Here is a 14,338-nt window from a genome sequence, read left to right on the forward strand (position 1 = left end):
TAAACAGAGAGTAAAATTGGAATGTTGATTCTCTTAACATTTACTTCCAAAACACAAAAGATAGCATTATGCATTTAGATTCCATATATGTTTTATAATTGTCCAAATTGATGAAGGGGCTGGATTTGTTCATTTCTTTAGCCACATTATTATTTAATTGGAGAAAGGTAATACTAACAGGTTTCACAGAACCAATGGAGCCATTCTTTACTAAGGGATACACAATGTCCCCTGTGTCATTGCATTGCATACTGAAAAATTCTTGGCCACTGGAAGAAACCATTCCACTCGTGAACTGCGTTAAGAAAGTGCTTCCTTCCGTGAGTGAAGACCAGCCCTCCTTAACATCTACCCATCAGCTCTAGTTCTTACTAGCAGTACAGAGTGAGTCCCTTCTCTTTTGCTAATGACAATTCTGTGAATATATAAAAGCAGCTAAGTCCCACCCCTTGACAAATCTCTAAAAATCCTTTTATATACAGGTTTGATTTTGATATTTTTAGTTCCTTCAATCGTCACGCATATAATGTGAGTTACAACTCAACCCCGTGCAAACAGTCCCTTAGACACAGTCTAGTTCAATATTCTCTGGGATACTACACATAAAGCCAGCCCTCCAAGTATGAGTAAGTATGAGTAAAGCAGGTTAAAAATGCGTCTTGTTTGTTCAGGCAAGTGTTCCACTCAATTAAACAAGGACAAACCAAAAACCAAACCCATTGCTGTCAAGTTGATTCCAACTCATTTCTACCCAACAGGACAGAGTAGAACTCCCCCATAGGGTTTCCAAGGAGTGGCTGGTGGATTCAAACTGCCGACCTTTTAGTTAGCAACCGAACTTTTAACCACGGCTCCACCAGGGCTCCAAACAAGGACAGAGCACCTATTATGCACAAGACATGGAGTGTAGACAAAAATATATGATTAAAGTTCTTTAGATTTCCAGAAATTCATAATCTAGTGGGAGAAACAGGTCAATATAAAACAAAATCTAATAAAAAATGAAATTTGATCAATGCAATAATAAACGCTGAAAGTGTACTGGGAATCCAGGGAGAGAGCCAGAGGCAGAGGGAGAAAGATATACACTACATATGTGCATACATCACAGAGAGTTCATCCATGAATAAAATCTACCTTCCTAAACCATTTTTCTTTTAAACAAAATCTCTCAGTAAACGGTAAGAATGAAGAAAATGATTTTCAAGAATAAAAAGAGAGAGAGAAATATGATAGGTGTGATGGATGGAATTGCATCCCCCAAAAATGTGTATATCAATTTGGCTGGGCCATGATTCCCAGTATTGTATCATTGTCCACCATTTTGACATCTGATGTGATTTTCCTATGCGTTGTAAATCCTGCCTCTATGATGTCAATGAGGGGGGGATGGGTGGCAGTTGTGTTGATGAGGCAGGACTCAATCTATGGATTAGATTGTGTCTTGAGCCAGTTTCTTTTGGGGTATAAAAGAAAGAAGTGAGCAGAGAGACAGGGGGACCTCATACCACCAAGTGAGCAGTGCTGGGAGCAGAGCATAACCTTTGGACCTGGGGTCCCTGCATGGAGAAGCTCCTAGTCCAGGGGAAGATTGATGAGAAGGCCCACAGAGAAGGAAAGCCTTCCCCCAGAGCTGGCACCTTGAATTTGGACTTCTAGCCTACTTTACTGTGGGAAAATAAATTTCTCTTTGTTAAAGCCATCCACTTGTGCTACTTCTGTTATAGCAACACTAGGTAACTAAGACAATAGGCTTAAAGTCTGAAATGGCCACTCACTGAAAATTAGTATTATAAAAGTGTGCTGAGCGTTGAACATAAATAAGCCTTCCCACATTCACTGTCCTGGAGAAGTTTTGGTCTGAGCTGAGGAGAGCCCTCAGATCCTTGAGAGGCACAGCGTGGGATGGGCAGTGAAGAGGGCTTCAGAGCTTCGGGCCCTGATGTTTTTGAGCCTAGAGACCCTATAGGACAGAGACCCTATAGGACAGAGGAGAATTACCCTATAGGGTTTCCTAGGCTGTAATCTTGATGGTAGCTGATTGCCAGGTCTTTTCTCCCACAGAGTAGCTGGTGGGTTCAAACTGCTGATCTTTTGGTTAGCACGGCATGATATATACACATATACTATATAAAGCAGAACCTCAGTGATAGCAGTTCAGCATAGACTTGAAGTGATTGAGCGATGCAGCCCTGTAAAAGCACTAAGACCATGGGGAGCATGCCTGGACTGTCTGAAGAACAGCAAGAAGGCTACATGAGCAGGCTTACATTTTAGAAGAACAGTTCTACCTACTCTGTGGAGAATAGACCGTACCATATTTTGATTGATTATGAGGTTATATAAAATAGAGTCTATAGTAATAATAGTAACAGGAACAATATTATACATATACAAAGCACTTATATCTATCAGAGAAACGCTGATGGTGTAGTAGTTAAAGAGCTACGGCTGCTAACCAAGAGGTCGGCATTTAGAGTCCACCAGGTGCTCCTTGGAAACTGTATGGGGCTGTTCTACTCTGTCCTATAGGGTGGCTATGAGTTGGAATCGACTTGGCAGGGATGAGTTTGGTTTTGGTTTTATATCTATCAGATAATACACTAAGAATTTGACATAATTCTCACTAAGTTTTTCTAAGACAGCCAACATCTCCATATTCCAAATGTATGAACTGAAGCTTGACGAGCTTTCAATAACCAGTCCACAGACAAACAGCTGGACAGTGTTTGAATCTGGGTTCTCAGCCTGGTAATCTGAACCCAGAGACGATCCTTTCTGGATCACATGGGCAAATTTTAAAACACCCACCCGTTTAAGAGATTCTTATTTAATTGTTCTGCAGTGGGGCCTCGTCACTGGTATTATTTTAAGTTCTCCCGGCAATTCTTATGTGCAGCTAGAACTGAAAACTGTGAATTTAATGGTTATACTGTAGTGCACACAATTACACAGCAGAATGATTTGTTTCAATTTTTTTATGTAATGAGGTAAAAGAAAAAAAGCTACTGATATGTCTTCTGGAGGAAAAAAAAGAAAATCCAGCATTCAGTGCAAACCTATCATTTTTCTATATAAACAAAATGTTACTGATTAAGTAATAACAGCTCTGTATATTTTTAACAAGAGAGTAACTTAAGTTCGTCATCTGTCTTCCATTCCCACCTCAACCATGGTGAGCCCCAGGATGGCGATGGCCACGCGGATACTGCTGCTCTCCAGAGTGCCTGTGATAAATCTTCGCTCGTACTCAAGATCGGATATCTGTTGCTGCGCTGCAAAAGCCAAAGCCTTTTCCTTGGCTTCATTCGTCAGTGGCAATTTAAGTTCCAAGTCCAGGACTTGCTGGAGATTGCAGTTCAAATACAGAACTGGATCTTCTTTATAAAACTCTGTAGAAAACAAAAATATGGTGAATGGGATGAACAGTTCTGCTCTCAATACTGTTACCCAGGATGGACTGGGGAGGTTTGAAATATAAAACTGTATTTATGACCTTTATTAAACAGAGTAAACATAAGTAACACATTTGTGGTAATTCTAATTCAGTGGTTCAAACAGAAACTAGAGGAAATACATTTTGCTAACATTCTCTATGAAAAGTTCTAGTCAAAGGGTTCTTTCATAGGCATATCATTGACATGCTCAAAAGTTTCAATTCCCATTGCGCTCCATTCGGAGGTTCGAAGTCGGGGGAGTAGAGATATAGGTAAAGATATCAAGACAAGGACAGGCAAGATCTGCCATTTTCTTTTACTAACAATCTTCTGCTTTAAAGCTTAATTCTTTAAGGGTTAGTGGCTGAAGAACAAGAGAGCAGGGCAGAATTCCAGATCCTATGAAGACATACAGATTTTGAGAGCACGGTGGATTCCAAATTATTTGAAAAATAGAAAGTTTTGCTGAGAAAATATGTTGTTTGACAAATTTCAATATTTATCTCAAGATTAAAAAATAAAGCTTTAAAAAAGAATCACTATTGACATCCTTTTCTTGAATTGATAAAGTGGTACTCTCTTACATGGATACTGATATAATAAAGTTAAAAGGGAGCCTTCTGAAATCTAATTAAACACTGGAAAAGCCAGCTATGAGGATGGTTAGGATAAGATATGAGAAGTAGTCCTACCCTTCAACACTATAAGTGAAATAAAACAAACTTATACCCTACCTTCATCTGGAGAAGTGTTGTAATCAAGTGGAGGTGAATAATTCAATGGAATAAACTTGGAAGGCAGGGGCATCAAACCTTTACCTTCCACCATGTATATTAATTCTCCAATCTAAAACACAACCACACAATAACAATAAATCTTAAACGCTCAGAAAAATTGTGATAAATCTTTATAAAATAAAACTATTTTGATATTAGAAGCTGAACTAAAGAGTTTCCAGGAATGACTCAGCATACCACAAGGACATCCATGCATTTTATTTTTACAAGCAATGTAGGCTCTGAATGGGAGGAGAAAGATAAGACATAAATATAGCCCTATCAGAGTGTGGCAGAAACCTGGCATTCCTCTAGAACACAGGGTCCATTCAGAAGGTCCCAGGAAGATATTGATAGTAGTTGATCTTTACTACAAATATCTGCGGGATATCTAGCTTAAAACAAACAAGGGAGTAGGCAAGGAAAAAAAACAAAAACTTTTTCCTCCCATTATTCTGTAACTTATCGTTGGAGGGCTGACATCACTTTGGGTGTTATCTCAGTCCCCAAGAGTCTAGATTTTAAAATGCGGAGTTTCAAAACGGACATGTGTGAATCTGAATATTTCTTAGAATGAATAAGCAGACAAGAATTCAGAGAGATAAACAGAGTGAAGAAATAAAACTGGGGACAGTGCAAGGGCAGCAACATGATATAGGAAAGGGGCGATGTGTGTCAGAGTGGAACTGTACTCCAGAGGGTTTTCTATGGCTGTGACCTTTCAGAAGTAGATAACCAGGCCTTTCTTTTATGTAACTATTTATGGTTAAAATTATATCATGATTGGGATTTGCTTCAAAAGAATTATGAAACAAATTTGGCCATGCATTAATAATTGTTGAAGCTGAGTAGAGCTTGCGTGGGGGGGGTTATTATAGTTCTATCTCTACAATTGTATATATTTGTATTTTTCATATATATTTTTTTAATTGGCATGGCGGTAAAGAGCTTAGCTGCTAACCAAAAGATCGGCCATAGGAATCCACCAGGCACTCCCTGGAAACCTATGAGGCAGTTCTATTCTGTCCTACAGGGTCGCTATGAGTCAGAATTGACGATGACAATGTTTTTGTTTTTAAGATGGGGAGTGATAATAAGTGCGCTATGAGGACTAAATGAGATAACATATATTAGGAACATAACCCTTTCCCAGGGTCACTGGGTGGTCCAAATGGTTACTGTGCTCAGCAGCTAACTGAAAGGTTGGGCATTCAGGTCCACACAGAGGTCTCTTGGAAGAAAGGCCTGGCGATCTACTTCAGAAAGATCACAGGCATTGTAAACCCTATGGAGAACAATTCTACTCTGACACACATGGGGTTGCCATGAGACTGAATTTCAGTTGAGTGGAAGGCAACAGGTTTAAACCATTTGCCTGGCACTTACAGGTATTTAAGAAATCCATTTACATGGTATGGATTAATTATTTGAAAACAGAACTTCCCAAATTCAACATGTATGAAAATTAACTGGGGGTATTGTGGAAATGCAGATCCTGACTCAAGGAACAATGAAAATTAAGGCTGACAAATTAGGTTTCTGCCACACCTGAATGGGCTTGTAACAGGGATGCAAACAACTACCAGAAAATCAAAGGTTTCAATCTTCCCTCTGCAGTTGAGATTGTAACTAGTTTCAAGTGTTCCATGATTTTAAAACAGTATTAACTGTGTGCCTGGGTGATTATTTCACGGATATATTTGAACAGGCAATACGTATTAAAATGAGACAAAAGTAAATTGATCACATAATATATCTCAGAGAACAAGTGAAATGGCAGAAAGTGAAAATTAAGTATGAACAATTTCCAAATGTGAGATCAATTTCTTTATAGCTTCATTATACCCAGCCCCCAATTGAGACTTGTTTATAACTCATTTGGTATGAGTTATATGGCAATGTTCCCTAGAATTTCATCAGTTAAGAGCCAAACTTATCTTCAGTTTGTACTGAAAAAAAAAAAAAGGAATATCAAAAACTTTTTGAATGTTCCAAATTGTTTAGCATTTAAATCCATACACTTCTGATAACAAATAGTGCCTAAACAAACAAACAAACCAAACCCATTGCTGTCCAGGCGATTCTGACTCATAGTGATCCTACGGGACAGAGTAGAACTGCCCCATAGGGCTTCCAAGGAGCAGCTGGTGGATTTGAACTACCGACCTTTTGGTTAGCAACCAAGCTAATTAACCTCTGTGCCACCAGGGTTCCCAAATAAATAGTACACTATATATATTTTTCATATAGTACTTTTTCCTAAGCAGCCATTTACTTTGCAAACAAAAACCCAAGCTAACAATCCCAAATGTTTTTTCCCCCTTTGTGTGTATGTGTGTTTTTTACTACAAATACAATTGAGTGATCAGTACTAAAGATGGTAAATTATTCAATATTACTTTGAGTAGCAGGCAAATGTATCAGTTCAACTAAGCAACAGCTTGAGTAAGCAAGATACTACGTTCTATAGTTTTATTTGAACCATTCTGACCTCCTTATTTTTTCGACATCAGTTGTTTCCCCCGAAATATAGGATTCATAAGCAATTAAAGTCAGTAAGTACAAACCCATTGCCGTCAAGTCGATTTCGACTCATAGCGGCCCTATAGGACAGAGTAGAACTGCCCCATACGGTTTCCAAGGAGCGCCTGGTGGATTCAAACTGCCAACCTTTTGGTTAGCAACTGTAGCTCTTAACCACTATGCTACCAGTGTTTCCAGTAAGTATAGAACTATTATAACTTCCTCTTTTTAAAAATGTGTGCCTGAATGAAATCTGAACTACATCTTGTCTGCCCAGTGCAAATGAATGCCAACCTATGGGAGTTGATTTAAAAAGAGCAAACTGCTGTTTGCCAGGTTTTTTTTTTAATATAATTTTTAAAAATATAAATTATAAACAGCTTCCCAGTAATTAGCCAAATTTTATTAATATATCAGTAACGAATTCTCCACTTAATTCCACATTTTACACAATGTATTAACATTTCTCAAAAACTTATTTTGTACAGTGTTTTGTTCAAAATGTTCTTTTTTATTTAAAAATAAACAAAGCAACATAAATGAAAACCAGGCCTGTTGTCTATGTTGGAGCCCTGGTGGTGCAACGGTTAAGAGCTACGGCGAGCTACTGCTGCTAACCAAAAGGTTGACAGTTCCAATCCACCAGCTACTCCTTGGAAACTCTATGCGGCAGTTCCACTCTGTCTTATAGGGTTGCTATGAGTTGGAATTGACTCGACGGCAATGGGTTTGGTTTTTTAGGTTATCTATGTTAGAAAATTATTCTGGAAAGCCATAATCTCATCTAATTATACCCTCCCCTCATTTCTTAGAATAAAATCAGACCATGTAAGCAATACAAATGCAATAAAAAAAAAAAACTGTTGTAGAGAAGCCCCTCACGTGCCAAGTCTAGAGGCTGTGGTGAAAAAAAAAAATTTTTTTTTTTTTTTTTGGTGAGGGAAATAAAATTCTCTGACCCATAGCAGACACTTGTCATCGTGGTCTCTTTTAACACCCAACTGCACTAATTCCTTCCTGTTCTTAATTTCACATTTTTCAGTGGGCATGTTTAATTGGAATTATATTTTTCAGAGAGATGTCAAAGCTGTTATCAATTCTAAGAAACTCTCACAAAAAATATTTTTTCCTTCTGCGTATTTATTTGCAATCTCCAAATAGCACAGTTGCATGCAACTTTGCAAGAAGACCTGCTGTTAATGACCCAGCAAGAGAGACATAGACACTAAATCGACAGGAAAATTCTACCCCAAACTCTGCCCCTAATTAGCCCCTAATTTGCTTATCTAAATGTAAAGGTACATAAAGATTTCAGCATATATAAAGTTTTTTTTTAATCTTCACATCTAACAAAATTAAGCAAAAATGAGTATTTTTAATGTCATGCATTTCTTTTGATTGAAAGAGTTACATATTGATTGTAGTATGTTTCAAATTGCACTCAAGAGATTGCAAGCAGAATCTCTGCAGCAGCAGAAACATGAAGACACAAAGGACAGAGAGATTGAAAACAGGGACAGTGCAAAGAGTCAATTGAGTGGCACTGGGTATCTATGCAATAGTAGTGGATAGGCCAGAGTGACATTCACAATATTTAATAACCGGCATGACACAGCCTTTGACCAAACTGTTGCAGGAAATAAACCACCAAGAAGGTCTTGCAGTTCTACCTGGGAGTAGGCCCTCTTGCCCTGTGGATTTTCTGTTTGACTTGGCAAGGCTGAAACTCTCTTTGGCATGTGGAGCCCTGGTGTGGGACTGAACCAATTTGCTTAAACTGTCCAGGGATGCTGGCTCTCACCCTTGTTCCTCATAGTCAGCAATACTTAGACTTTGGTCTCCATTGGTTCTGACCAAGGTTTGCAGACCGAAAAGGACAACAGAAGCCTGGAAGAGAAATCTACCTGCCCGATGGGGGTGTCTAGGTCGATTTAATAAAATGGACCAAGGGCTGCTAGAAAGGGGGCTGGTTAAGCCACAGCAAGTCGCTGCAGCTAAAAGCCACTCCTAACCCCGCCCCCAGGTCAAGGATCTCTGCTTGATGCTCCCGCCTTCCTGATACAGCTGAGCCTAGCACTGCCAGTTCCTACTTGATGTGGTGGCCCTGGAAACCTAGGACTTCACAGAGCAGACACTGACATGCTGGGGCATCCCCCCGCCGTGAAGACAGAGCCCCGGGCTTGTGTCACTACACTGCTGTGTGCTGTGCAGTGTTTTTGTGCTTTGTGTGGGGGTCTGTCAGCCCCTCCTCCAGAAGGTGCAATTCCTCAGGGGCTGGGCCATCGTCCTGTTTGAGGTTCCTCCATTCAGTCTGTCCCCATGTGCACAAGACATGACATTTCTTTGGATTTCTGCCATTTGGATGACATGAACTTTTTTTTTTTTTCTTCCAGCTTCCTTTTTTTTTTTTTTTAATTTTTATTAAGCTTCAAGTGAACATTTACAATTCCAATCAGTCTGTCACATGTAGGTTTACATACATCTTACTCCCTTCTCCCACTTGCTCTCCCCCTATTGAGTCAGCCCTTACAGTCTCTCGTTTCGTGCCAATTTTACCTTCTTCCCTCTCTCTCTATCTTCCCATCCCCCCTCCAGTCAAGAGTTGCCAACACACTCTCCTGTGTCCACCTGATTTAATTAGCTCACTCTTCATCAGTATCTCTCTCCCCACCACTGACCAGTCCTTTTCATGCCTGATGATTTGTCTTCGGGGATGGTTCCTGTCCTGTGCCATCAGAAGTTCTGGGGAGCATTGTCTCTGGGATTCCTCTAGTCGCAATCATACCATTAGGTGTGGTCTTTTAATGAGAATTTGGGGTCTGCACCCCATTGGTCTCCTGCTCCCTCAGGAGTTGTCTGTTGTGTTCCCTGACAGGGCAGACATCAATTGTGGCCGGGCACCAACTAGTTCTTCTGGTCTCAGGATATTGTAGGTCTCTGGTTCAAATGGCCCTTTCTGTCTCTTGGGTTCTTAGTTGTCGTGTGACCTTGGTGTTCTTCCTTTGCCTTTGCTCCCGGTGGGTTGAGACCAATTAATGTATTTTAGATGGCTGCTTGTTGGCATTTAGGACCCCAGGTGCCACAATTCAAAGTGGGATGCAGAGTGTTTTCATAATAGAATTGTTTTGCCCATTGATTTAGAAGTCCTCTCAAACCAAGTTCCCCAGACCTCAGCCCCTGCTTCGCTATCCTTTGAAGCTTTCTGGATGACATGAACTTTTAGGGCTTCTGTAGGTTTTTCCTCTACCCCTAGAATTTCTATAAACTGTAGTAGAAACCCTGGTGGTGTAGTGGTTAAGAACTTGGCTGCTAACCAAAAGGTGAGCAGTTCAAATCCACCAGGTCCTCCCTGGAAACTCTCTGAGGCAGTCCTACTCTGACCTATAGGGTCACTATGAGTCGGAATCCACTCGGAGGCAACGGTTTTTTTTTTTTTTTTTTAGTGGTGGAAATTTTGTAGAACTATTTCTCCTTTGATTTCATTTTTATTTGAAAGTTTAAATGAACAGCCAAAATGAAACAAATGACCTTTTCTTGACAGTAGTGCTAGTAGAAATGTTTCTGTTTTACACATGGAAATAGAGCAAATAGAAGCCTAATTACTATATAGGTTTCAACAGGTGGTTCCTAATGGCAAAGCAATTATCCCACATTTAATAAGAACAGGAACCAACTAGGTGGACTTGGGTGTTTGATTATCTATTTAAGCGTGTAATTGCATTTTGCAATATAATTGGCAATGTAATTGAATATGTAAATTAATAGATGTCCTTCCTCACATAAGTAATTATAATTCAATCCAATCCTTTAGACTGAGGGCATTAATTCTCACTTGACAGTAATATAATTTCATAAATGTTGTTTTATTCTAATATTTTCTCTGACAGGACAAAGCATATGCAATCAAAAGTCATGCTTTAATAAGGTGAGATGCCAACTTAAGTGTGATTAGATTTTGATTAATTGATGTAAATTTATGGAGGCAAATAATATTCCAATAGTTTAATTCGAACAGTAAAATCAACTAACTTACTATATATGCTATTGAGAATTAACCTTGGCATTTTCTAGGGTTATAGTGTAAATATATGAAAGCAATTGTGACACATTTGATCAAACTACTGATCACACTGTAGTTCCTATTTTTCACGAATTTTGATGCACAGGAATTCAGTTAAACAAATTCCTTTAAAGAAAATTAAAAAAATAAGATTTAATATTACTATAAAACTGCAATTTTCTTCCTAAGTTGTAATTTTAAGTGTAAAATTCAACTCTATTTTACATATTTAATAAGTTATATTATTTTCATGTATAAATGATCCTGTGGAAACTAGGTAAGTACAATTCCTCTTTACAATAACTGTTACTTCATTGCATAGACATTCAACATAGTATACACATAACTGATGGATTTTGGGCTATATCCTGAGTGCTGTAAACTGCCTTCTTAGATTGACTCATGGCAGTGTCTGGGAGAGGGTAACGCTATAAAACCTTCTCCCTAGAGTTAGCCTCTCTCTCTCTTTTTCTCTTTCTCTCTTCTTTGAAGACAAAAGTTTCATGGATCTCATAGCCACAAGAGAGTGCATTCTTCCAACAACCTCAGGAAGCTTGAAAGTAGATCTTTGCATAGTCATGCCTCTGGAGAACCTAGTTGTGGGTGATCCCTGAAGACTTGTGAGACATTGAGCAAGAGAACCTATCCAGGTCGTTCCTGGACTCCTGACCCACAGAAACTGAGAAAATAAATGTATGTAGGTTTAAGCCGATACATTTGTAGTAATTTGTTACACAGCTATAGATAGCTAATACAGATAAGAGCCACAATAAGGTCTGGCACGCCTCCACTCTGCATCCATGGGGCTTCTCTCTGCAATCATTTAGAATTTACTCACAACTAGTGTTACTTTTTGCTTGTCCTTGAGAATAAATTCCTTGTTTAGCAACTTTGAAGACTGAGATTATTATCTGCACTTCTAGAGCCCTGCATAGTGCCTGGTATATAGTAGGTGCTCAGTAAGTATTTGTTTGCAGATATTAACCTCTATATGTGACAAATTGGGCTTTCTAATGAGACCATCATGACAGTGAATTGATAGAAAGGTCTTAGGAAAAGCTGTCTATAAAAGAGGACTAGTTTGAGTTCTAAAAGCATGGTTTAGTCACTATTCTTTATCTACCCTAAAATTTCAGGCCTAATTTTTCAGGCTGGTTTAATTAAGACAATGTGCTAGATATGACTACAAAATAATGAGAATACCATATAAGGACAACTAAAAATTAACTTCATTGCTTCACAGGCAAGTTTCCAAAATGCCACTGGAAGAATAATAAAGGAAGAACCCAACAGATCTTCCGAATAAACCATGAAGTACATACAACTGCGTCAGACTACTTTTTTTTTTTTTTTGAGAGAGGGGAATAACTGACTAATACCTACAGAAACACATCTTATCAGAAACGAATTAAAATAATCTGGGGAAAGTTTTTAATAGGGAAGTGGAATAATATGAGTTGGAGATTTAGAAGCATATATTATGGGTGAAGAAAAGGAAGAGGGTAAGAAAAGTATATGGAATCTGGGATCAGAAAATCCAGCCGTGAGGCTTGGTCCAGCCACTTACCAGCAGCAGGCCCTAGTATAGTTCTTATGCTATTTCCAAGCCTCAGTTTTCCCACCTGCAAAGTGACAATACTGCTATACCAAATAAAATGATTTACTTTTTTTTTTTTTTAACATACACTCTTGGAGCTGCTCTTCTTGAATTGGGGGCTATACGAACTATATAAAAACTAAATTTCAGGCTATAGCTTACAACCTTTGAATAACTGGGAGACTTGAGAAGTAAAGCAACTTTAGCTCTCAGGGATTTTCATATAAACATAGGGCACTTTCAATGAATGTCCTTGTGTCTATGGGTGGAAGGAGCCTGGTCATGTTATGCCATAAGGGAGTGCGAAAGAAATCAGAGTAGAGGATTGTTGTAAAAGATGATTTTTTTTTTAAAGAAGGGAGAAACAGGTATAGATAATGTGATGAAGCAAAGGAGGACTTGAAGCTTGTCAATCAGTGATGTCTCAGTGTCACTTTCTTCTCTCATTTGTTAACTCTCATAAACGTACCTGAGCCAAGTAGGGACAATAAAGACTGGACTACTCATTTCTTGGCTCTTATAACTCCTGTGTATTAGTTCCCTAGGGCTGCCATAGCAAATTACCACAAATTGGGGGGCTTAGAACAACAGGAATTTATTTCTCACAGTTCTGGAGGCCAGAAGTTCAAAGTCAAGGTATCACCAGGGTCAATTCCTTCTGGGAGCTCTGAGGAAGAATCTGTTCTGTGGCTCTCTCCTAGTTTCAAGTGGTCACTGGCAATCCTTGGCATTCCTTGGCTTGTAGACACATCATTCCAATCTCTGCCTCTGCCTTCACATGGCCTTCTCCTTGCGAGTGTCTGTGTCCAAGTTTCCTTCCTCTTATAAGGACACCAGTCATCGCATTAGAGCCCACCCTATTCCAGTAGGACCTCATCTTAACATGAGTATATATGCAAAGACTTTATTTCTATAAACAGTTGCATTCACGGGTACCAGGGTAAGGACTATATCTTTGGGGGAGGGGCACAATTCAGCCCACAATATCCTGGAAATGGAAACATCAATGTTTTGTCTCAGTTATGGCTATGATCTGAGAGTTTGCAAGAAGGGTTGCTGAGGGAGGGGACTGTTGGTCACAGAGCAGAACCCCAGCCTTCCCAAGACCTCCAGCTGCCTTTAAGGTACCTATGCTTGTTACTCCATTAAGGTGAATGTCCATGCTGAAAGCACAGATCACAATTCTGTCCTCACCTTTGGGTTGCTCAGGATGATGACACAGTAGCGCGTTTGCATGTCAAAGGGAAGAAAGAAGATTTCCAGGCTTGAAGACCCTTTCACTCCCAGATAAATAGTACGGGCGGAGCAGAAGAACTCTTTGATGAAACTGGATCTAATTGCTGCCAGGATATAAAACAGAACATGTTTTCATATCATTTCATAAGTGCTGTTCAAAGAAAGTAGTTTTTTCTATTAGGGATTAAAGTTTTGGGATCAATTAAAACATTTCAAAGGATTAGCGCTTGAGATTAGAAGATGAGACATTTGTTAATGAAAGTACGGGTAGCCCCAGGTCAGACTTGATTTACTAAAAAACACAATTACTATCCTCTATTAAAAGATTCCCTAATAAACAACTTCATTACAAGGGAACTTCACTACAGTTTAAAATTAGCCTAGATATATGTAGCAAAGGAGTTACCCAGGAATCTCCAACTTTGTGTTTTTTTTTTATTAAAGATTCCCTAATAAACAATTTCATTACAAGGGAACTTCACTACAGTTTAAAATTAGCCTAGATATATGTAGCAAAGGAGTTACCCAGGAATCTCCAACTTTGTGTTTTTTTTTATTAAAGATTCCCTAATAAACAATTTCATTACAAGGGAACTTCACTACAGTTTAAAATTAGCCTAGATATATGTAGCAAAGGAGTCACCCAGGAATCTCCAACTTTGTGTGGACTCTGTAATGAATGGTTCACATTATAGAGTGTAATGGACAC

At 39.0% G+C, this 14,338-nt stretch overlaps 1 protein-coding gene across 1 annotated transcript in view; it reads right to left on the reverse strand.

Annotated features, from left to right (window-relative positions):
• Positions 1–14,338, reverse strand: part of CFAP47 (cilia and flagella associated protein 47) — a 343,468-nt gene that overhangs the window by 154,177 nt on the left and 174,953 nt on the right. The window contains 3 exon segments of the mRNA XM_064278419.1: positions 3,166–3,377; positions 4,157–4,283; positions 13,588–13,733. Of these exon segments, the coding sequence (XP_064134489.1) occupies positions 3,166–3,377; positions 4,157–4,283; positions 13,588–13,733 (485 nt within the window).

This window comes from Loxodonta africana, chromosome X (genome assembly GCF_030014295.1).
Source record: "Loxodonta africana isolate mLoxAfr1 chromosome X, mLoxAfr1.hap2, whole genome shotgun sequence".
In the NCBI taxonomy this organism is placed as follows: Eukaryota; Metazoa; Chordata; class Mammalia; order Proboscidea; family Elephantidae; genus Loxodonta; species Loxodonta africana.